Below are 25375 nucleotides of genomic sequence, written 5' to 3'. Positions count from 1 at the left end.
ACAACTTCTGGAGGCAAGTTGTTCCACTGATGAATTGTTCTCACTGTCAGGAAATTTCTCCTTAGTTCTAGGTTGCTTCTCTCCTTGATAATTTATTTTTATTTATTTATTTATTTAATTTGTATACCGCCTTTCTCCAACAGGACTCAGGGCGGTGAACAGCTACGGTAAAACACAACGTATAAAATTTAAAAGCAATTTAAAAGACATTAAATAATTTCGGCCATCAATTGAAAACAACCCAGTTAAAACCAATTACAAATTAAAACTGCAGGGATGGGATCAAGCCAGCCCGGCTAGATGAAATAGATGTGTTTTCAGGACCTGACAAAAAGTCCGGAGGTCTGGTATCGTGCGTATCTCTGGGGGTAGGTCGTTCCAGAGGGCAGGTGCCGCCACAGAGAAGGCTCTCCCCCTGGGGGTCGCCAGCTGACATTATCTGGCCGACGGCACCCTGAGGTGGCCCTCTCTGTGCGAGCGAACTGGCCGGTGGGAGGCTATTGGCAGAAGGCGGTCTCGTAGATACCCCGGCCTTAAGCCATGGAGCGCTTTAAAGGTGGTCACCAACACCTTGAAGCGCACCCGAAAGACCACAGGAAGCCATAAGCTTCCATCTGTAATTCTTCTTGATAAGCTTCTTCCTGTAATTCCATTCTTGTCCTGCCCTCAGGTGCTTTGGAGACCCCCTCTTCCCTGTGACAGCACCTCAATTATTGGACGACTCCTGTCTTGTAAACCCTAGTCCTTTTGTTAAACTAGACATACCCAGTTTCCGCAACCGTTCATTGTACATTTCAGCCTCCGATTCCCGAATCCCGAATTTCTCTTCTTTGCACTCTTTCTCAAGAGCAACTAATGTCCATCCATTATTCCTTGTCTGGCCTTTGGGTGCCTTGGAAAATAGCTTTGGCCCCCCTCCACTCTGTGATAGCCCTTCAAATATTGGAAATCAGCTATCCTGTCTCCTCTGGTCCTTCTCTTCACTAGACTAGCCATGTCTAGCCTTGCAACCGTTCATTGTATGTTTGTTTTTTTTAATTTGATTTATATGCCGCCCTTCTCCGGAGACTCAGGGCGGCTTACAATGCGTTAAGCAATAGCCTTCATATTTTTGTATATTTATACAAAGTCAGCTTATTGCCCCCACAAACTGGGTCCTCAATTTACCCACCTTAGAAAGGATGGAAGGCTGAGTCGACCTTGAGCCTGGTGAGAATTGAACTCGCAGTAATTGCAGGCAGCTGGATGTTAAATGCTGCCTTAGGAAGCATTAGCCTCCTACGCCACTCAGGCTTTTAGCCTCCAGTCCCCTAATCATCCTGATTGCTCTTCTCTGCACTCTTTCTAGAGTCTCAACATCTTTTTTTTATACTGGGATAAGAGCGCTCCAAAAGCACAAATACCATTGTTAGCCTGCAATACCATTTCCAGCTGCCGGATTCTTACTCAACCAATGATTAATATAATGCAGAGAGAGCCAGCCCGGTCAACAGTGAGGTCAAGGATCCCTGGTTTAGTTTGAACAAGATCTGCTCTGTGCCACGGGGTCATTCTTTAACCAGGAGGCTTCCCTTATAACAGGAAAGCAGTCCGCTCTCTTTCAGCAAGACGATTTCTCTGTCGGAAACCAAATGGACTCTTTTTTGTGTGGGCGCGTTGGGAGTAGAGTATATTATAGGATGTATATTTTCTTTATATGGGATGAGAAATCCTAACAGTGAGGTGTTCTGACCCAGCTCCCCAAACATGGCAAACCCTCTGTAATTAAATCAACGATTCCTTTATTAGGAGCGCCAGCAGCCCTGGCAAAAAGTTTCTCTCTCAATGCAGGCTAACAAGTCCATCCGGCAGGGAGATAAATAGTTGTTTGCCACATCTATTCATCTCCGCCCCCTGCCTTTTATCCCCAGAGGTAGGGTGGGGCTTCACTAGCAGCGGTGGCTCTTCCGTCCCAAGGATCAGCCCATAGATTTCCACTGCTCTCCTCTCCTCTGCCTTCTGTGCATCAGGCACTGGACCCAGCTGTTCCTCCCCTTTCTCATCAGCCACCTCCAGACCTGGGAGCTGTTGACTCTCCATCTGAGGGTTGACGGACAGCCCAGGCTCCACCTCTGTCTCTCTCTCTGCCAGCTCTATTCCCTCTTCTCACTCGGAGCTCTCAGGTTGCCTGCATGCTGACCCTGATTCCCACACCTCCTCCTCCTCCTCTGATTCGGCTGCTAGAGGGGCCGGCGGCCGAAAGGCCACAACATGAGGACAATTAACCAAGGGAACAGCTTGCCTTCAGAAATCGTGGGCGCTCCATCACCGGAGGTTTTTAAGAAGAAACTAGACAGCCACTTATCTGAAATAGTATAGAGCAGGGGGCTGGACTAGATGACCTCCAAGGTCCCTTCCAGCTCCATTCTGTTCTAATTCTAAATGCAGGTAGTCCTTGATTTGCAACCACGATCGATTCCCAACATTTCTGTTGCTAAGCGAGACAGTTGCGAGACAGCTGTGAAGTGAGTTTTGACCCATTTTGCGACCTTCCTTGCCACGGTGGCTAAGTAAATCCCTACGGTTGTTAAGTCAGTAACATGGTTGTTGAGTGAATCTGGCTTCCCCATTGACTTGGCTAATCAGAAGGTGACCCTGGGACACTGCAACCGTCCTAAATATGAACCGGTGTCTATGTGTCTGAATTTTGATCACGTGACGACAGGGATGCAGCAACGGTCATAAGTGTGAAAAAACGCTCATAAGACACTTTTCCCAGTGCTGTTGTAACTTCAAACCAGGGGTGAAATGTAAAATTTGTTACTACCGGTTCTGTGGGCGTGGCTTGGTGGTGGTGGGTAATGTGACTGGGTGGGCGTGGCCAACATTTTTTTTTTTTAACTTTCAAAGCATTTTTTCTAATGCTTTGAAAAGTCTCTGCCGATCAGGCAACTCAGCTGGGATCGTCAGAGACTTTTCAAAGCCTTTTTTTAACCACCTCTTCGGCCAAGAGGTTGCAGAAAAAATTGTTTTGAAAAGCCTCTGATGACCCCAGCTGAGCCACGCGATCATCAGAGGCTTTTTTTTTTTTCAAATGCTTTTAAAAGCATTTTTTTGTCAGAAGAGGTGGTAGAAAAAATGCTTTTAAAAGTTTTTTTTAAAAAAGCCTCTGATGATCGTGCGGCTCAGCTGGGCATGGGTGGTGGTGGTGGTGTAGGGATTTTTGCTACCGGTTCTCCGAATCACCCGCCGACATCGCTACTGGATCGGGCGATCCGGTCCGAACCGGAAGTATTTCACCCCTGCTTCAAACGGTCAGTAAATGAATGGTTGTTCATTAAGGACTACTTTTATGGTTCACTTAGGACTACTACTATTTGTCTGAAGTGGTGTAGGGTTTCTTGCCTAAGCAGGGGGTTGGACTAGAAGACCTCCAAGGTCCCTTCCAACTCTGTTATTCTATTCTATTCTATTCTATTCTATTCTATTCTATTCTATTCTATTCTATTCTATTCTATTCTATTCTATTCTACTTGTATGGGTAAAATAGACATCTGAAAGACAGAATCTGGGTTTGATGGGCAATCGTCCTTTTCATTTGCCTCTTTCGTTACTAAAATAACCCAGCCCTTGCCGTTAAACATCTGTCTGCAACATATAAAGAATACTTAAATCGCTTAGAGAGATATTATAATCAGATCCCTGCTGACAGAGCCTTTCCAAGCTGGATGGCCTATTTTTGGCATGAGTCATCGGACATTTAAATAGCACTACTTCGTTCGGTTTCATGAAAGCAGGTTATGGGGTTTCCCTAAGACGGATGGAGGAACGGGGTACTTTCTGAAACGGCACCCGTTTCATTTGATCTTGTTTTGAATCTGCGTCCAATTTATTTTGCAGGAGGACTGAAGTTAAAATAAGCCTAAGGCGAACAGTAGGGCCCTGAGACTTTCGGTTTAGGGCATGCCATAGCTTGCTTTGAAAGTGAAGGGAAACAATAATAAGGATATAATAAATAATACTAGAATATGATATACTGGTATACTAGATTCTGTAACCATTAGGTTCCTGTAATACATATATGCCTTTGTATTTCTATCACATATATTATGCCTTTATATTTGTATCTCCTGTAACAAACATATTCTGTTATTAGGCCTCTGTAATGTATCTGGTATTTGTCAAACATATGTTTTTTTTTTTTAATTTGATTTATATGCCGCCCTTCTCCAGAGACTCAGGGCGGCTTACAATGCGCTAAGCAATAGCCTTCATCCTTTTGTATATTTATACAAAGTCAGCTTATTGCCCCCACAAACTGGGTCCTCAATTTACCTACCTTAGAAAGGATGGAAGGCTGAGTCAACCTTGAGCCTTGGTGAGATTCGAACCTGCAGTAATTGCAGGTGGCTGTGTTAATAACAGGGTGCATTAGAACACTGTACTATCAAGGCTCTTGATAGTACAGTGTCCCTGTCCCTGCCATTTGACCTGAACCCATATCAATCTTCTCCCTGTTTTTTCTTGTGCCATCTAAGAGCATGGTACGTATCTCCAAGGGATAATTTACACCTCAGCCCTAATTTATGTTTGATCTGGATAAGATCTTGTCTTCCAGAGCCAGGGGCCAAAGTGGCCAATTGAGTAAACAAAGAAATGCTCAAGATGACTAATTGGGAAGCTTCTATTCCCCCTTGTAGGGCAACAAGGAATACATAAACCTAAATTAGGAGGCCAGAATTGGGTACTAAGCTGACGTCTCTGAGGGTATAAAAGGATGCCATACCTTCCCCAAGGAGTGGCTATTTCCTCACATGCATTGTATCTGTATGGTCTGGATATAGTTCCACCCAGTATTTTGTTTTTGGCCATAAATAAAATGTTTTTTTGTTTTTTTTTTGCAAGCCTCGTCTTGAGTCTCTCTCTTTGGCATTCTGGTGACTCAGGTATATTTTGGGACCTTACAAAAGATTTGCAGTTTGAAATTGTTATTAATCCTGCTTTCATCTTACCAAGTGATGAACTAATGCTCAGGATAAGAAGGTTCCAATATTGCAAAGGGGGGGAATACTGAACATTTTAAGCAGAATAACAGAGTTGGGAAGGGACCTTGGAGGCCCCTTTTTCAAGCAAGAAACGTTACATCATTTCAGACAAATGGTTGTCCAATCTCTTCTTAAAAACCTCCACTTCTGGAGGGAAGCTGTTCCACTGCTTAATTGTTTTCACTGTCAGGAAATTTCTCCTCAGTTCTAGGTTGCTTCTCTCCTTGATTAGTTTCCACCCATGGCTTCTTATCCTGCCCTCAGGTGTTTGGGAAAATAGTTTGAGCCCCCTCTTCTTTGTGGCAGCCCCTCAAATATTGGAACACTACTATTATGTCATCTTCTAATCCTTCTTTTTATTAGACTAGTCACTAGACCAGTGTTTCTCAACCTTGGTAGCTTGAAGATGGGGGGACTTCAACTCCCAGAATCCCCCAGCCAGCAGCGCTGGCTGGGGGTTTCTGGGAGTTGAAGTCCCCCCATCTTCAAGCTACCAAGGTTGAGAAACACTGCACTAGACAAACCCAATTCCTCCAACCTTCATATATCTTTTATATCTTAGCCTACAGTCCCCTAATCGGGTTTTTTTTTTTTTTGGAAAAGTTTTTATTTTTATTTCTCATAAACCCATTTAAATGTACAGTCTCTTATCCATCATTAATCATTCCTCTTATGTTTTAACTATCTTAAATTATTATTTATTAATTGTTCGGGGCTGCTCTTTTACCATTTCCTCTCTTTTATTTTACCACAACTCTTCTACCCTTCTCTTCCTTCTTCTGACGCTTTCTACATTCTTCTTCTTCTTCTTTTTATTTTAAAAACAAAATTTATTAAACATATAAAAAGTAAAATGTTATACCATGCATATACAAAATACATATACTGGCTTAACATATTTTTAAATTTTTAATTTTTAATTGGGGTTTGTCATTTTAAACTGGGGCCAAATTAATATATATATTCTTTTAATTGTTTTTAATGTTTGTATTGTATGTTTTTATCTGGCTGTACACCGCCCTGAGTCCCTTGGGAGAAGGTGCGGTATATAAATTCGAAATAAAATAAAAATAAATAAAATATATTAATACAGACGAGAATACATAAAAAAAAGTGACTTTGGTCTACTTTCTTCATTCCTCCACTCCTTCCCTTTCCTACTTTCCCTTCCCTTCCCCCACTCCTCTCTTCTTCCTTTTCTAACCCTCTTTCCTTTTCCCCCTCTCCTTTCTTCCTCTCTTTTTCCCTCTTTTCTATCCCTCACTTTCTATCCCCTAATCGTTTTTGTTGCTCTTCTCTGCTTATTTATTTATTAATTCAGTTTGTATGCCACCCCTCTCCGAAGACTCAGGGCGGCTCACAATGCATTTAAAATCATTATAAAAAAACATTTAAAAATTAAAAACATTAAAACTCATTCACACCATTCATGGCCGGATCTCGCCGGATCGCAAGAGCGAGATCAACGGCCCCAGGCCTGCCGGAAAAGCCAGGTCTTCACCGCTTTTCGGAAGGCCAATAGGGTGGGGATGGTCCGGACCTCAGGAGGTAACTGGTTCCAGAGAGCTGGGGCAGCCACAGAGAAGGCCCACCCCCGCGGGCCCGCCAGCCGGCATTGTTTAGCTGACGGGACCCAGAGGAGACCAACTCTGTGGGCTCTTACCGGTTGTTTATTTATTTTTATTTATTTATTTATATTTGAATTTATATACCGCCCTTCTCCCCCTAGGGACTCAGGGCGGTGAACAGCCGAAATTAAAATACATACAATATAAAAGTTAAGATAGCTAAAATAAATTAAATCAATCGGCCCCCAATTTAAAACCCCAAAGCTATACAATTAAAAACTAACCCATAAAAACCCTAATTAGGCTAGGCCAGCTTGCTGAAATAAAAACGTCTTCAGGGCCTTACGGAAAGTGCGGAGATTTGGGATCAGTCGTATTCCGGGAGGAAGCTCATTCCAGAGGGCGGGTGTCCCCACAGAGAAGGCTCTCCCCCTGGGGGCCGCCAGCCGACATTGCTTGACTAATGGCACCCTGAGGAGGCCCTCTCTGTGAGAGCGTATTGGCTGGTGGGAGGTTATCGGTAGCAGAAGGCAGTCTCGTAAATACCCTGGCCCTAAGCCATGGAGTGCTTTAAAGGTGAGAACCAACACCTTGAAGCGCATCTGGAAGACCACCGGGAGCCAGTGCAGCTCGCGCAGGAGAGGTGTTATATGGGAGCGCCATGTCGCTCCCGTAATCACCCGCGTGGCCGCATTCTGGACCAGTTGGAGCTCCGGGTGCTCCTCAAGAGGAGCCCCATGTAGAGACCTTGGGAGTTATGCGGTAGAAGGCGGTCTCGAAGATACCCTGGCCCTGAGCCATGTAGGGTTTTAAAGGTAATAACCAACACCTTGAATTGTGACGGGAGACTGTCCTCTTTCTAGAGCAGTGGTGTCAAACTCGATTTCATTGAGGGCCACATCAGTGTTGTGTTTGTCCTCGGGGTGGGTGGGTGGTGGGGCCTGGCCAGGGTGGTTGTGGCCAGCTCAACATCACTTGTGTCGAGGGCACCCGAGTGCTCTGCCAGCAAAAACGGAGCTGCACGCGGGCCTCCCGAGCTCCATTTTCACTGGCAAGAGGCACCACAAGCCGGTCCTTCGCTGTTTCCAGGGCGGCCCGCGGGCCAGATCTAAACACCCCGTGGGGTCATATCACCCCTGTTCTAGAGTGTCAACATCTTATTTATTTCGTGGCAACCGAAACCGAATGCAATATTTCAAGCACACACACACAACACAGCAGAGACAGGTGTCTGCAGGAGGGGTGTGCAGATACTATATCAGATGGTGCTAAACATTTTTTGGATTTATATTTAAACGACTGATGCAAAGTTCCCTGCACTGGTGTTTGAACAGATGGCTGCCCTTTCATTAGTCTGCTTTTGCCTGACAAGCCAATCACAAAAATTGGGGGTGGGGGGAAACTCCTGAATTGAAAACTTATAATAATATAAAATCAGGGGTGGGCTGCTGGGGGTTCATAGGGGTTCGGGAGAACCTCTAGCTAAGATTCCGTGTAGTTCGGAGAACCCCCAAATCCCACTCCTGGCTGGCCCTTCCCATCCCACCCCACCCCTCCCCTCCTAGGAGTCCCCACACGGCCCATTTTGGATGCAGGTAAGTGTAGGGCACATGCGGAAGCTTGGGGAGGGTGAAAAACAGGCCTACCGGAAGTTCGGGAAGGCCGGAAACGGGCCTGTTTTCAGCCTCCAGAGGGCCTCTGGAGCCTGGGAAGGCCAATTTTGCCCTCCCGGAGGCTCAAGGAAAGCCTCCGGAGCAGGGGTGAAATGCTCCCGGTTCGGACAGGCTCGGGTGAGTAGGTAGCGATGGCGGTGGGCAGTTTGGAGAACCGGTAGCAAAAATCCCTGCCCCCGCCCCCCATGCCCAGCTGAGCTGCGTGATCATCAGAGGCTTTTTTTCTTTTAAGTGCCTCTGACGAGCCAAGCTCTGACGATCCCAGCTGAGTTGCCTGCCGATCAGGTAACTCAGCTTGGATCGTCAGAGCCATTTAAAAGAAAAAAAGTTTTTTTCTTTTAAATGGCTTTGACGATCCAAGCTCTGACGATCCCAGCTGAGTTGCCTGTAACAAATTTTAGATTTCACCACTGCTCCGGAGCCCAGGGAGGGCAAAAAGCTCCCCCCCCCACCGTGGTGCAGGCGGCCGACCAGACCACGCCCACCATGGCCATGCCTACCCAGCAACCAGGCACGGAACCCCTTGCTAAGATTTTTGAAGCCCACCCCTGTATAAAATTATAATTATTGCAAGGAAACTAGGATGGACATTGTTCTGTCCTGAAACTGAACTAACAGGTGAGGCTCTGGCCTCATACCCTCTGAAAAAGGACACTGTTTACCTTAGGTGAGGCTTATAAAAGCACCAAGAAAACTAACTAAGAGTCCAAAGTCTGAATAAGTACTGAGCGTGCCTATGTATAGCAAGGAGGTATTTCACAATGGAGAAAAAACAAAACAAAAACCCAGATCAAATGTAAACTCGGTGAGTGAAGCAAGGAAGAATATTCCCAATCAGAGGTAAGGAAGCTGCAGTTTAGATGATGTCAGATTCAATCCTGTCATATGCTAATTCTCCGTGCTGGCTGGGACCGTTGCTTGAAGTTCAGCATTTGGAGAGACACAAATTCTTTGCCCTTCTTCCTTGCAATTTTATGTTATTTCTGTAACAACATAGAACAGGGATCTCCAAACCTGGCAACTTTAAGACGTGTGGATTTCAACTCCCAGAATTCTGGGAGTTGTTAAGGCTAGATCCATCCGCTCTGGCTGGCTGAGGAATTCTGGGAGTTGAAGTCCACATGTCTTAAAGTTGCCAAGCTTGGAGATCCCCGGCACAGAATTAAATTGGATTCGCACTCATGGGATCACCAGATCTGGCTCCTTTCTTGAAATGGGCAATAACCACAAGGAAGAGCAGAACTAAAACCCTCAATTTAAAACCTGCTAATAATTAATCATCCAATGAACACTGAGAAAATACCATCAATGAAACTTGAAGTAACAGCTGGATGATGCTCCGAAGAAGCTTTCATTTTAATATAAGTTGCATATTTTGGGGGTATATCTGAAATTCTCCCTGTGCAACTTTTCTCCCTTCAAAATTTGGAAGGAAACAAAATCCTTTTGCATCAAGGAAATGCCTACAAAATTATCCCAAACAGAAGCTGGGGCAGCTGCTAGAAGCAGCTTCTAAACAAAATGGGTTGGACCCAGAGGTGAAATCCAGCAGGTTCTGACAGGTTCTAGAGAACCAGTAGCGGAAATTTTGAGCATTTCGGCGAACTGGTAGCGGAAATTTTGAGCAGTTCAGCAAACTGGTAGCGGAAATTTTGAGTAGTTCAAAGAACTGGCAAATACAATCTCTTGCTGGCCCCAAAGTGGGGTGGGAATGGAGATTTTCAAATATCCTTCCCCCAGGAGCGGGGAGGGAATGGAGATTTTGCAGTATTCTTCCCCTGCCACGCCCACCAAGCCACACCCACAGAACCGGTAGCAAAAAAATTTGGATTTCACCACTGATTGGACCATCTGTTGCTGAACTCCAACTCCCCCATCAGATCTAGCTGGTCTGACCAACCATGAGGGACATTGGAAATTGCAGTCCAACAACTGTGAACGGGACCCATAAATTGCTATTAACCTTGCTTTCATCTTACCGAGTGATTAACTAATTCTTAGAAGGTTCCAATATTGAAAAGGGGAATACTGAACATTTTAAGCAGAATAATAGAATAACAGAGTTGGAAGGGACCTTGGAGGTCTTCTAGTCCAGCCCGCCACTCAGGCAGGAAACCGTATACTATTTCAAACAAATGGTTGTCCAATCTCTTCTTGAAAACCTCCAGTGTTAGAGCACCCACAACTGCTGGAGGCAAGTTGTACCGCTGATTAATTGTTCTCGCTGTCAGGAAATTTCTCCTTAGTTCTAGGTTGCTTCTCTCTTTAATGATAATTCACCCATTACTTCTGCCCACAGGTGCTTTGGAGAATAGATCAACCCCTCTTCTCTGTCATAGCCCTCAAATATTGGAAGATGTCTTCGTTAGACTAGACATTCCTGCAACTGTTCTTCGTATGTTTTAGCCTCCAGTCCCCTCATCACCTCGTTCCACCTTGTTCTTCTCTGCACTCTTTCTAGGGCCCCAACATCTTTGGTCGTATTGTGAAAGGGGTACTATCCCTTCACGAGATTTTGAAAACATCCCTCTATTAATGTAACCTAGGAGTGCAGAGTTGTATCACACCTGTTGGGTCTGGGTAGAGAGTTGAGTTGCACAACAGCAAAATAAAGAGCTGTGCCATTCCTTCATTAGCCACTGTAGGAAGTTAGCACCCACCCCTCTCTTAGGAAAATGAGATATTTTAGGAAATAATAAAAGGGCAGAATATTTCCCCTAAAAGGGAGGCAGAAACTCAGCCCCCCCACCTCACCTTTGTCAATGGGCCATCAAGGCCTGGACCAGTCTATTCTACATAACAATAATCTACTTCCTTCAGGCAGAGCCATAGTAGGAATTGCCCAAAGTCCTTTCATTTCATGGCATGGGCCCGAGGTACTTGCAGGACCATCTCCTACCGGCCTCCCACTGCCCAGTGCATGCTCATAGAGCTGCCCTCCTCCGGGTGCCATCGGCCAGACAATGTCGTCTGGCGACCCCCAGGATGAGGGCGTTCTCTGTGGCCGCACCGACCCTCTGGAATGGGTTACCCACTGACCTCCGGACGGTTCCCGATCTCCGCACTTTCCGCGCTGGCCTGAAGACATGGCTTTTTCAGCCAATTCCCTGACCGACAATGAGGCTTTTAACTTTGGGGATTTTAAATTTGGATTGGTTTTTAGTATTTTATTGTTGTGGTTTTTATTGTGTGAGCCGCCCCGAGTCCTACGGGAGAAGGGCGGAATATAAATTTTAATAATAAATAAATAAATAAATAAATAAATAAATAAATAAATAAATTACATCATCACCCAGCAAGGCTCAACCAAGCCTGGGACACAGACAACCTACAAAGTTACCCCTGCATGGCCCCATGGGAGTCTGACAACCAATCAGAATACAAGCTCAAATTCAAAGCCCAACAGAGGATCTCTCTCTCCCTCTCCCTCTCTCTCCCCCCCTCCCTCCCTCTCTCTCTCTCTCTCTCTCTCTCTCTCTCTCTCACACACACACACACACACACACACACACACACAATGTGCCTTTTTGCCCAGGATCTCAAACCATGTGGTCCTGTCCACCATTAAACACCATCTTTCCAAACAGCCACCATGTTTCCAGCGTCTTTCTCCCCGCTTGGAACTGAACCCAGAAGGATATTTCTTCCAACAGCACTATAATGATTGTATCTGGCTCCTCAAAGGCAGTTTGCGCGCGGCCCCGTTGCAAACCTGTAGTAAAGGTAAGTTGAAAACCCCCCCTGGCTCCTGCCTTTCAGAGCTGATGCATTTGAGCTGAACTGGAAATTCCTAAAATAATAAAAGCGCATAATGGCACAGGATGAATTCTCTCGGGGCACTTTGGGCCGTTTCCAGGTCATGGAGAAGCTAACAGCCTTGGTCTGTTTTTTTCTAAACCAAAGGACAGATTACAAAACTATGTCAACTTTTATTATTAACAAGAACTGAAGGCTTAAATACATTCTACCCGTGCGAGGTGCAATCTGGATGCCTCTTTGAGGGACTGAAAACTGGGCCCGCATATTCATTTGGAGAGCTTCTTCTCTTTTTCCTTGGCTTGCTCTATTTTCTTTTCCTGACATCTGATCATGGTGGACATTGCTAGAAGGAAAAGGATGGTTGTTACCACCACATAGGTCTGGAAGGCAAATGGCATCTTTCTCATGTCTCAGGTTGTATAGAAATGGCTCTTGGGGATGGTTAAGGAAGCAGGTAAAAAAAGGAAAAAGACCAGAGCAAGTACAAGGAATAGTTAAATGAAAGAGAAAGAGAAGATGTACTGTAGATGGTTGGAAATATAATAAGGCAAGGAAAGGTTACATGGGTAAGCAAAAGACATGACTTATGTATTTACTAATTTATCATTAAAGATTATTATACATATATACACTAATGATATGAGAACACAAATTTCTTACACCATGTAACTGGTCTGCAAAGATTATCTATATATGTTCAATATGTAATTTGTATTCATATTTATTTCTTTTTCCATACTATGTAACCGGATGGACAAAAATTGTATTATTATAATTTCTTAATAATAAAACATAAAAAAAAAAAGAAAAAAAAGAAATGGCTCTTGGAGGTGGTTAAGGAAGCAGGTTACAAATCAGGAGACTGTGAGTTCTAGTCTCACCTTAGGTATGAAAGTCAGCTGAGTGACTTTGGTCCAGTCACTAGGAGACTGGGGATTCTAGTTCTACCTTAGGCATGAAAGCTGGCTGGGTGTCTTTGGGCCAATCACCAGGAGACTGTGAGTTCTAGTCCCGCCTTTGGCATGAAAGCTGGCTGGGTGACTTTGGGCCAATCCACAGGAGACTGTGAGTTCTAGTCCCGCCTTTGGCATGAAAGCTGGCTGGGTGTCTTTGGGCCAATCACCAGGAGACTGTGAGTTCTAGTCCTGCCTTAGGCATGAAAGCCGGCTGGATGACTTTGGGCCAGTCTCTTTCTCTTAGCCCTACTCATTTCACAGTTGTTGTTGCCAAAATAGGTGGAAAAAGAAGTATTAGGTATGTCCACCACCTTGAGTCATTTGTAAAAATAATAAAGGGTGGGGGCGATACACATAAATAAATAAAAATAAAAGGTGAGCGCCCTCTGCAGGATCCCTTCCCATCCAGAGCAACCTTCTTCCAGATGTAAGAGCTGCCTTCCTCCCTTTAACACAGGGTGGATAAAAATCAATGATTTTTTAAAAAAAATCAGATTTTTTTTATTTAAATCGGATTTTTTTTTATTTTTATCGAATTTATTTTAATAAAAAACTTTTGGGGTAAAAATCTATCGTTTTCTATTTAAGATACATAAATAATTTAGTTTATTCAGCATGAAATGGAGCTTAGTTATGTAGCATGAGGCTGTATATTCTGCAACACTGGGACTATCGGTGAGTCAACAGTGGGTCAAAGGAGTAGCAGAGATGACAGTTGCTCTTTAAAAATTATGATTTAAATCGAGTTGATTTAAATCAAGCCTTTTTACTAGTGATTTAAATCACAATTTAAATCGTGATTTAAATCAACTTGATTTAAATCAAATCCACCCTGCTTTAACATTCAGGAAGCTTTTAAAAACATGCTTTTTTTCAGGAAGCAACAGGGGACTCGAGCAATAAGGGGTAATAAATAAATAAATAAATAAATAAATAAATAAATAAATAGGCACCTGGGTACACCTAAGCACCACGCTTTAATGTTTGTAATACCACAATTGCTGATCGTATTTTGCCATGTGATACACTGACGTTTCGATAGAAGTGTTATGCATTTGCATGATGATCTTGTAAGATGCTTTTAATAAGGGGTGTCAAACTCAAGGCCCGTGGGCTGGATCCGGCCAGTAGTGGGTTTCAAACCCGTCACTAGTGGGAGTACGCGCGCCCACGCCCAACACTTCTGCACATGCCCAGAAGCATCCGGGCGGGTGGGCGGAGCTTCCTGCGGCTGCCGCGACCGGTTAGGGTGAGGGTTATAAATATGCAAGGATAAAGCCCAAATTCCCCTACCTTGGTTTTTTAACTGCATGGTTTCCACCAGGTTTTGTAGATTCTCCATCTTATTCTGTAATTTCCTGCAAGTATTTTCTCTGGATTCCCCCGTCTGAATCGCTAGGGATAAAAAATAGCCAATCATGTAAACTATCAGAGATATAAAAAGCACACACATCCAGAGGCGGGGCTGCCAGCGATAAAGGAAGAGGCACCAGTCAGCTCATCGCTTAGGGGGGGTCCCGAAAGCCCTACTAAGCAGATATATACACAGGTATGAAGGCTATTGCTTAATGCATTGTAAGCCACCCTGAGTCTCCGGAGAAGGGCGGCAGATAAATCGAACCAATAAATAAATAATACCGTTTGGTGTATTAGGAGCAATACATGATTAACACTGCTCAACGGTAGTTGTGTCGATCTACAACAGAGGTATCAAACTGGATTATTTCGAGTGCTGGATCGGCACTGTAGTTCTCCCCCGTGGATGGTGCCGGGGGGGGGAGCTAAGGGGAGAAGGGAAAGACGCCTCCTGCAGCACCCTGTCGGCCAAAACGGGGTGCAGGGTGTGTGTGCCCCATTTTCGGCCTTCATGGCCCCCTCAGCACTCTGCTGGCCAAAAACAGGTTGCGGGGGGAGGAGGTGTGAGGCCCTCCCGCGATCCATTTTCGGCCGGCAGAGTGCTGCAGGAGGCTGTGGAGGCCGAAAATGGGCTGCGGGGGGCTGCATACGAAACCCCCCCATGCCAGAGGTGGGTTTCAGTAGGTTCTGACCAGTTCTAGAGAACCGGTAGCGGAAATTTTAACTGGTTTGGAGAACTGGTAGTAACAATTCTGGCCCAACCCCCATCTATTCTCTGCCTCCCAAGTCCCAGCTAATCGGGAGGAAATGGGGATTTTGCAATAACCTTCCCCTGCCACGCCCACCAAGCCACACCCACAGAACTGGTAGTAAAAAATTTTGAAACTCACCACTGCCCCATGCCCCATTTTGGCCAGCAGAGGCACTGCGGGCCGGTCCTTTGATATTTCCAAGCCAGCCCCATGGGCCAGATCTAAGCATCCTGCAGGCCGGATCCGGCCTTGAGTTTGACACCCCTGATCTACAACATTACATTATCATTTACAAAGTCCTGGTTGTTCCAGAGCCAAACTAGATTGTCGGGACTGGCAGAACTGCTCAGGTTTCTCCCCATAGAAACAAAGTTCATGGATTCCAGAATATATAGTCCCTTACTTATGACCGCAATAGGAATCAGAATTCCCACTGCTAAACAAGGCGGTTGTTAAGTGAGCCACACCTAATTTTACTCCCCACCTTTTTTATGCCAAAGTTGTTATGAACTGTCGTTCACAGTTAAGTGAATAAGTGTTAAGCGAATCACTGCAATCGTTAAGTGAATCGCACAGTCCTTAAGCGAACCTGGCTTCCTCTATTGACTTTGCTTGTCAAAAGCCGGCTGGGAAAGTTGCAAACAGAGATCGCGGGACTCCGGGATGCCGCAACCATCACAAATACATGCTGGTTGCCAAGGCACCTGAATTTTGATGGTGGGAATGCTACCATGGTTGTAAGCACGAAGACCAGCTCTAAATCATTTTTTTCCCTCAGTGCCATTGTTTAAACAGGTGGTTGTAAACTGAGGACTATCTATATGCATTGCTCCTTCCATGAAAAAGAAGTGAGAATATTTCCACTGCCCCTTTAAAGACTGGTGAGATTCAGCCGGTTTGGGCCAGTTCGAGTGAACCGGTAGTTAAATTGCTAGCTGGCCCTGCCCCGCCCCGCCCCTTTCAGGAGTCCCTACGCGCCCCATTTTGGCTCCCAGATAAGTGTAGGGAGGCCTACTAGGCCCAAAATGGGGAGCGGGGGTGTGTGGCACGCCTCCACTCATGGCCCGTTTTCATTCCCAAGAGGCTGCAGGGAGGCCTACTAGGCCCGAAACGGGGCACAGAGGGAACAGCGCGTCCCCCCCCACCCGCGGCCCGTTTTTGCTCCCAGGGGGGTGCAGGAGGCCAGTTGCTGTCTGTCACACCCCCTGGTCACGCCCACCATGGTCACGCCCACCCAGCCGGTCATTAAGGCAGACAGCCGGTTGTTAAATTATTTGAATCCCACCACTGTTTAAGGACTAAAGCTGCTTCATGTTATCTGCTAAGGGAGAAGAAGGCAACATAAGCAGTGATGTTTGTCTCTGTCCGTCTGTCCTTCGTTGTGGATGCTTCATCCCTGGAGGTTTTTAAGAAGAGACTGGACAGCCACTTGTCTGAAATGGCATAGGGTCTCCTGCTTGAGCAGGGGGCTGGACTAGAAGACCTCCAAGGTCCCTTCCAGCTCTATTCTGATTCTTTTTACATAAAGCAGCTTTTCTCAACCTTGGCCGCAAGGTTGAGAAAAACAGTGGTGTAGGTAGAATATGTATCGATGGTGTAGCTGGAGCTCCCTTATCATGTGTACTTTGGCCTCAAATTTGCATTGGTTGTTTTTTTAACCAAAGAACATAGGCAAAACAACTAGGTTTACACGAAGGTACACAAAATAGAGAAAGAGGAGACAACGGACATGTTAAAATTTCCCTGGGACCAAATCCCTCTCATTAAGTGAATAAATTGCATGACAAAACAACTAGACCGTTTTTCCCCCTGTGCTGTCACTCTGCTGAACACCTGCCTGTAATTCCCACAGCACTGTCTTGGGCCTAAAGCTTTTTTTACTCCATGTAGTGTGGCTGAATTGCTATTAGCCTTCTCATCATCTCTTTCCTCATCTTTCCTAATACCTTCTCCTGTTGGTATCTTATGATTTATCACTGGTTGTTTGCATCTTATGATTAGTGATTGTAACTATGATTTATGATCTATGATCTATCACTTTGTTGCCTGTATGTACACTGAGAGCTTACACACTGGAGACAAATTCCTTGGGTGTCCAATCACACTTGGCCAATAAAGAATTCTTTTCTTTTCTATTCCGTTCCGTTCCGTTCCGTTCCGTTCCATTCCATTCCATTCCATTCATTCCATTCCATTCCATATTTTCTATTCTATTCTATTCTATTCTATTCTATTCTATTCTATTCTATTCTATTCTATTCTATTCTATTCCATTCCATTCCATTCCATTCCATTCCATATTTTCTATTCTATTCTATTCTATTCTATTCTATTCTATTCTATTCTATTCTATTCTATTCCATTCCATTCCATATTTTCTATTCTATTCTATTCTATTCTATTCTATTCTATTCTATTCCATTCCATTCCATTCCATTCCATTCCATTGCATATTTTCTATTCTATTCTATTCTATTCTATTCTATTCTATTCTATTCTATTCCATTCCATTCCATATTTTCTATTCTATTCTATTCTATTCTATTCTATTCTATTCCATTCCATTCCATTCCATTCCATTCCATATTTTCTATTCTATTCTATTCTATTCTATTCTATTCTATTCTATTCTATTCTATTCTATTCTATTCTATTCTATTCTATTCTATTCTATTCCATTCCATTCCATTCCATTCCATTGCATATTTTCTATTCTATTCTATTCTATTCTATTCTATTCTATTCTATTCTATTCTATTCTATTCTATTCTATTCTATTCCATTCCATTCCATATTTTCTATTCTATTCTATTCTATTCTATTCTATTCTATTCTATTCCATTCCATTCCATTCCATTCCATTCCATTCCATATTTTCTATTCTATTCTATTCTATTCTATTCTATTCTATTCTATTCTATTCTATTCTATTCTATTCTATTCTATTCTATTCCATTCCATTCCATTCCATTCCATTCCATATTTTCTATTCTATTCTATTCTATTCTATTCTATTCTATTCTATTCTATTCTATTCTATTCTATTCTATTCTATTCTATTCTATTCTATTCCATTCCATTCCATTCCATATTTTCTATTCTATTCTATTCTATTCTATTCTATTCTATTCTATTCTATTCTATTCTATTCCATTCCATATTTTCTATTCTATTCTATTCTATTCTATTCTATTCTATTCTATTCTATTCTATTCTATTCTACTCCATTCCATTCCATATTTTCTATTCTATTCTATTCTATTCTATTCTATTCTATTCTATTCTATTCCATTCCATTCCATTCCATTCTTAGTCTTCAAGTTACGACCACAACCGACCCCAAAATTTCTGTTGTTGAATGAGATAGTTGTTAAGTGAATTTTGCCCCATTTTACCACATTTCTTGCCACAGTTGTTATGTGAATCACTACAGTTGTTAAGTTAGCAATATGGTTGTTAAGTGAATCGGGCTTCCCCATTGACTTTGCTTGTCAGGAGGTTGCCAAAGGGGATCACGTGAGCCTGGAATACCACAACCGTCATAAATACGAGTCAATTGCCAAGCCTCTGAATTTTGACCACGTGACCATGGGGATGCTGCAATGGTCGTAAGTGTGGAAAACGGTCATAAGTCACTTTTTTCAGTGATGTTGTATCTTTGAACGGTCACTAAATGAACTGTTGTAAATCTAGGACTATCCTGTCCTATCCTATCCTATCCTATCCTATCCTATCCTATCCTATCCTATCCTATCCTATCCTAAATGAAGGCCACCTTGGACTGACCTTACCAGCAAGAACCATGAAATGCAAATAGTCCTTGACTTACGACCAGATTGGGACCAGAATTTGTGTCAATAAGCAAGGTGGTTGTTAAGCAACCTGTACTCGATTTTATGACCTTTTGGCCCTGGTTGTTAAGGGAATCACTGCAGTTGTTAAGTGAATCACACAGTCATTAAGCGAATCCGGCTCTCCCCCCCCCCCTTTGACATTGACTCTTTTGGCAAAGCCGTCTGGGAAGGTTGCAAATAGCCATCAGGTGACTCCAGCAGGCTGCAAGCGTTGTAAATGCAAGCCGGCTGCCCTGTGCCCAAATTTTGATCATGCGACCGTCTTAAGTCCGCCTTGTGCATCAGCTGCGCCCTTATTTGGACCAAGATGCCCTACGCGCCGTTACTCATGCGCTGGTCACCTCCCGTCTCGACTACTGCAACGCTCTCTACCTAGGGCTGCCCTTGAAAACCACTCGAAGGCTTCAATTGGTGCAGAATGCGGCCGCGCGGGTTGTGATGGGAGTGTCCCGACACTCCCATGTTACACCCCTCCTGCGCGACCTGCATTGGCTACCGGTTGCCCTTCGGGTGAGGTTCAAGGTGCTGGTTATCACCTATAAAGCCCTTCATGGCCTAGGCCCGGGATATATGTCGGACCCCCTGCAGCCAGCAACAATCTCCAATCGCCCGGTGCGTTCCCACAGACAGGGCCTCCGCAGGGTGTCGTCGGCCAGACAATATCGGCTGGTGACCCCCCAGGGGGAGAGCTTTCTCTGTGGGCGCACCTAGCCTTGGAACCAACTTCCTTTGGAGCTCCAGATGGCCCCTGACCTTCGCTCGTTCCGCCGTGATTTGAAGACCTGGCTGTTTCGCAGCCTGGGCTGATGGGGGTGTGTGTTCTTAATAGATTTTAAATTGATTTTAAATTGTTTTAATTTGGACTTTTAATTTTATATTGTTTTAATGTGCTATTGTGCATTTTATTGTTGTGAGCCGCCCTGAGTCCATTGGAGATAGGGCAGCATATAAATCGCATTAAACTTAAACTTAAGTGCAAGGACTCGCCGAAAGTCACTTTTTTCAGTTCTGCTGTAACTTCAAACGGACACTAAACGAATGGTTGTTAAGTCAAGGGTAACCTTGCCTTGGCCAATGCAGTCCATAAAAGTGACTATAGTCATCATCCTCTTTTAACGACCCCATAATCCCTCGCAGGGTGGAGTCTGGGCAACTGAATGGAGCTGAGTGTTTACTGGCCGGATGCCCTTCCTGTCGCCAATGCAGAGTTTTGTTCAGCAGATATATTCTCATTGTGCCCAGAGAGAGAAATATCTGCCTCTACCTAGGATCGAACTCACAGCCTCCTGATTGTGAGGCAAGAGCTCCACGTCTAGGTCACAGCACCACATAAAAGTGGCTGTAGTCCTGTTTCTAAAATCTGTCTCTGTCATTAAATGAAAACAAAGATTTACTCTATCAACGTCAGGGATCTGTTTAACTGACGATCAAAACCTGGTGATCCCCAGATCCATCAAAGCACTTGTTGTGGCCCGTACGCGGCCTGTGTGGCTGGTGGCTGATTCGGACAGCGAGGAGGCTGGTGTGGTGCTGCTCCAGCAGCCTGTGCAGCTGGCACTCGAGTCGGACAATGAGGAGGCTGTAGAAGATGTGGTGCCAGAGGCGGGGATTCAGCCAGGGCCTTCAGAACCTCCAGAAGCTCCCTTAAGTGAAGAGGACGAAGAGGAGGAGCCTCTTCTCAATGCACGGGCGCACAGAGCTGCCAAATGGCAGGAGTGGCTCCTCAGGAGGAGGTCTCGAGAGTAAGGCTTGGGGCTAATTGGCCATTCTCTTAGCCTATTTAAGGAGGAACGCCGACTGAAGCAATTTGCAGGGAACAACTTCGTTCACATACCTTTGTGTCTTGTCTTGCTTATTTTATCAGCTTCCTGCAAATTGCTTCTGGGCATTCTGCCAACCATAGTAAGCTTTTAGTTATTATTCTTTGAATTCTTGGCGGCTGTTAATGCAATTAATTAGCAGCCGTTGTTGTAAAAGACTGGTTTATTCAATAAACTAAGGTTTGAACGGACTTTGTGTGTGCTGCGTTCTTTGGGGTCCGTAGCTGGGGCAGAACAGCACTATGAGGCCTCGTCAAGAGGAGAAATTGCTAGAGCGAAATGAATGTTAGAAGCGGAGTTTAGCCGTCAACCCTCCGGACGGTTTCCCTTCCCTTCCAGCTTTTATCCTAATCCCCAATCTTTAGAAACAGAATAAAGATATCCGCTTATCTTTCAGGGATAATTGAGCCCAAATCCCTGAAATGTTTTATTTGTGGAGGAAAAATAAAAAGAGGATGACATTATCCATAAACGACCCCTGTCATTGGAGAAGGGGGATTGAATTTAAGAATGAGTTTACACTTAGTGGCAAGACAAAATATAGATTACAAGTAATCCTGGATTTACAATCATTCGTATCAGCGGTGGGTTTCCAATATTCTTACCACCGGTTCGCTCCGTGTGCACATGCTCGCTTCACGCATGCGCGCACCTTCCGCACATGCGCCCGGCCTTCCACGCATGCACTTTGCTCGCTCGCGTACCTTCCTCGCATGCACCCACCCACTACCGGTTCACTTGAACCGATACGAACCGGCTGAATACACCTCTGATTCGTATAATAACTATTTGAAGTTACAATGACACTGAAAAAAGTGACATGGCCGTATTTCACTCTTATAAACAGTTACAGCATCCCTGCAACCAGGTGATTCGAAATTCAGATGCTTGGCAGCCGCCTCATATTTATGACGGTCGCAGTGTCCTGGGGTCATGTGATCCCCTTTTGCAACCTTCTGACAAGCAAAGTCCAGGGGGAAGTCAGATTCACTTAACAACCGGGTTACTAACTTCACAACTGCAGGGATTCGCTTAATAAGTGTGGCAAGGAAATTCGTAAAATGGGGCAAAACTCACTTAACAACCATCTCACTTAGCAACAGAAATTGTGGGCTCAACTTTAATCAAAAGTACCTGTACCAGGACTACCTGTATTTTGTTTGACTTGTTGTATTGTACCAAACTGGACTGTACAATATTTATTTTCTCATTATTTCTGTGCATCGGAAAAGAAAAAAAATGTCAATTTTTCCGCACTGAAAACTGAGCCAGAAACAGCTTTATCAGTCACCAGGAATGCAATGGGAAGTTGGGGGGAAAAAAAATACAAATATACTTACAAGTAGAAGTGCTGAAAGAAACACCTGTTCGAAAAGAAAAAAAAAAACACTTTTGTGATGTTTCCATTGACAGGAAGAAAAAAAAAACCATATTCACAGCACTAAAAATTGCTCCTTCGTTCCTCTCTCTATGAATTTATGCATGAAAATTACACCATGGTATAAACTAGTCTTTTTTTTTCAAATTTGGCAGCTTTAAGATTTGTGGAATTCAACTCCCAGAATTCCCTATCCCCCTGGCACAAGAATCAAATCAGCCACTTGATCACTTTGGGGCAGTGCTGAAATTCAAATTTTTTTACTACTGGTTCTGTGGGCGTGGCTCGGTGGGCGTGGTGTGGCTTGGTGAGGGGATGGGGATTTTGCAGTATCCTTCTCCTGCCACGCCCACCAAGCCACACCCACCAAGCCACACCCACAGAACCGGTAGTAAAAAAAAAATTGGATTTCACCACTGGTCTGCCACATTTTGAACCAACTGCGGCTTCCGGAAATTTTTCCTCAGGGTTTGCTTTGTTAGGAAGAGCTGGTCGTGTCCCTAAAGATCCTCTGTGATGACTTTCCAGACTTACTTCGATTGCTGGTCGTAGTTGTGGGTTCTGGGGGGGAGCAGTTCTTCCTCAGACTGGACCGTCGTTCGAAGGAAGGTGCAGGAGCCGCCTTAAGGTCATCCAAAGGAGCCGTTAGCAAGGAGTGCACAGGAGACCTATCTTTGTATCGGTCCTCAAAGGAGGGTTTCTTGGAAGAGGTATAGCGAGCGGAGAGTTGGGACACTACAGGGAGCAAAGACCACGGATGTTAAAAGGGAGCATTTCAAGAGTTGTTGTCTTTTTTTTTTTTTTGCTTTTTTTTCACTCACAAACGTGAACCATCATTTCCCATGCTGACGTTGTACTTCCATAAGACAATGTCTGTGGAGATTCTCAATCATCAAGACGTTTCACTTCTCATCCAAGAAGCTTCTTCAGCTCTGACAGGATAGTAAGGAATGGAAAGATTTATATTCCTTGCAGACAGCTGGTTGTTTGCATCCTTTTAGAGGGTGGTTGAAGCACTTGGAGGTTTATCTGTCTCTTCAGGGTCACCTGAGTAGCTCTACTCAATGCCAGGAGAACTACTCAGGTGATGTTGTGACCTAGGCTTATGTTGTGACTCTGACCCCCGAGCTTGTCTTATCAGAGGGAGAAGACTCCAAAAGTGAAGGAGAGGAGTTGGCAAGGCCTCCCTCTCCAGGACCCTCCTCTCTGGCAATGCCTCAGGTGTCCTCCGAAGGCCAAGAGATAGGCCAGGGGCTAGGCACTTCGGAGCAGCCGCAGTTGGACAGCGATGGAGATGAGTCTTGGCTGGACCTCCGACAGCATCGCAGAGATAAGCGCGCGCAGCAGAGGAAGAGGCGTGCCCGAGATTAAGCTGAGTCACTGGACCACACCCCACAGGGGATAAAAGGGGGTGTGATGGCTAGTCAAGCCTTGTGACGAACAAAACTGAAAGCTAGAAAGTCATTCTGCATTTCTGGAACTTTGTTATATGCTCTGCTTGGATTGATTTTTGGACTGGACTTGACTATTCTTTGGCTTTTGTGGACTTACTTTGATGTTTCGGACGGAGGAGAAAAACCTCCCTTTATAAGTAAAAACTTTTGGCAAGCAGCCACTGGGTTGCTGTCAATTCTGTTATCAAAGGAAATTCTTGTCTGCTGGTTTATTTTAACTCTTGGTCGACTGCTGGTGTGCGTGTGTGAGACGGGGACAGAACAGCTTAGTGAGTCATTAAACACACGAGTAGTCCCAAAAACCTATTTTATTGCAACAGCTGTGAATTACGTTCATTCACAGCTGAGTCCCAATTAGATGCAAAAAGTCCTTCAGGAGAAGTCCTTCGGGATAATCACCAAACTTTATGTCCTTTGACACGCTGCCAAAGACCTACTTGGCAAAGCCACACGGAGTCCAGAATCAAACAGAGATGCCGACTGGAAACAGAATTAACAATGTTGCTTTCTTGCAAAGGGCTCACGTGCCTTTGCTCCTCTTTTAAGCCTTATGGGAGGGGCCAATCGTCTCCAAGCCTTACTCCTGAGTCGTCCCTTTTGTTTTAGCTGTTTTTGCCTTCTGGCAGCTTTGCTCATGCGGGCACTAGGAACAGGCTCCTCCTGTTCCTCTGCCTCTCTGCTGTCTGATTCCAGAGGCTTCAGAGTCTGCACAAACTCACAGATGGCTCTGGCCCCATCTCTGCCTCCAATGCAGAGCCCTCGTCCGGGCCTTCCCCAGACTTCAGGACTGACCCATGGTCCTCCCCAGCCTCTTCACTGTCTGACTCTGCTGCCAGCTCCACAGGCTGCTGGCGGACCACAACAGGTGACCCTGAGGACACAGATAAACCTCCAAGTGCTTCAACGACCCTCTAAAAGGATGCAAATGACCAGCTGTCTGCAAGGAATATAAATCCTTCCATTTTCCACTATCCCATCAGAGCTGAAGAAGCTTCTTGGATGAAAAGCAAAAAGTCTTCAAAACAAACAAACAAACAAGGAAGTCCAGTTGCTTCCTGAAAAAGCACTTTTGGGACAGCCATGACCTGCATGACTGAGAATCTCCTTGGGCAAATGAACTTTGTGGTTTTTTTTCCTTTGAAAATGTTTCTCTTCTCATCTAAGAAGCTTCTTGGATGCAAAATGTTTTCAAAGGAAAAAAAAAAAAACCTCCAAGGAAATACAAGTTGCCTTTCGGAAAAAGCACCTTTGGGATTTCCATAAGAGAATTTTCAACTAAAACTGATCTCCCAGGATTTGTGCTGGGTTGTTAGATCAAATTCCCCTGCAAGAACTTGGTGCCCTTTGAGCTTGCTTTCTTGCAGATGTTTCATTACCCAACTAGGTAAAGGAGAAGGAGAAGGAGGAGGAGGAGGAGGAGGAGAAGGAGAAGGAGAAGGAGAAGGAGGAGAGGAGGAGAAGGAGAAGGAGGAGGAGGAGGAGGAGAAGGAGAAGGAGGAGGAGGAGGAGAAGAAGGAGAAGGAGAAGAAGGAGGAGGAGAAGGAGAAGGAGAAGGAGAAGGAGAAGGAGGAGGAGGAGGAGGAGGAGGAGAAAGAAGGAGGAGAAGGAGGAGGAGGAGGAGAAGGAGAAGAAGGAGAAGGAGGAGGAGAAGGAGGAAGAGGAGAAGGAGAAGGAGGAGAAGAAGGAGAAGGAGAAGGAGGAGAAGGAGAAGGAGAAGGAAAAGGACTGTGAGGTCCTTGGTGCTCTCTGAGCTTAGTTGTTTTCTTGCAGCTGTTTCATCA

General features: G+C 44.7%; 1 protein-coding gene across 1 annotated transcript in view; it reads right to left on the bottom strand.

Annotated features, from left to right (window-relative positions):
• Positions 1 to 12281: 12281 nt before the first annotated feature.
• CCDC158 (coiled-coil domain containing 158) overlaps positions 12282 to 25375 on the bottom strand; it is a 71645-nt gene continuing 58551 nt past the window's right edge. The window contains exons 22-25 of the mRNA XM_070948749.1: positions 22675 to 22875; positions 22103 to 22126; positions 14274 to 14375; positions 12282 to 12367 (exon numbers count right to left, since the gene is read on the bottom strand). Coding sequence (XP_070804850.1) covers positions 12291 to 12367; positions 14274 to 14375; positions 22103 to 22126; positions 22675 to 22875 — 404 coding nt within the window. The 3' untranslated portion in view covers positions 12282 to 12290. The remainder of the gene's footprint in view (positions 12368 to 14273; positions 14376 to 22102; positions 22127 to 22674; positions 22876 to 25375) is intronic.

This window comes from Pituophis catenifer, unplaced genomic scaffold (assembly GCF_029215685.1).
Source record: "Pituophis catenifer annectens isolate HBS135680 unplaced genomic scaffold, rPitCat1.0.hap2 SCAF_8, whole genome shotgun sequence".
Taxonomy (NCBI): Eukaryota; Metazoa; Chordata; class Lepidosauria; order Squamata; family Colubridae; genus Pituophis; species Pituophis catenifer.
The sequence above is the reverse complement of the archived record's forward strand: the minus strand, read 5'-3'. Positions and strand labels throughout refer to the sequence as shown.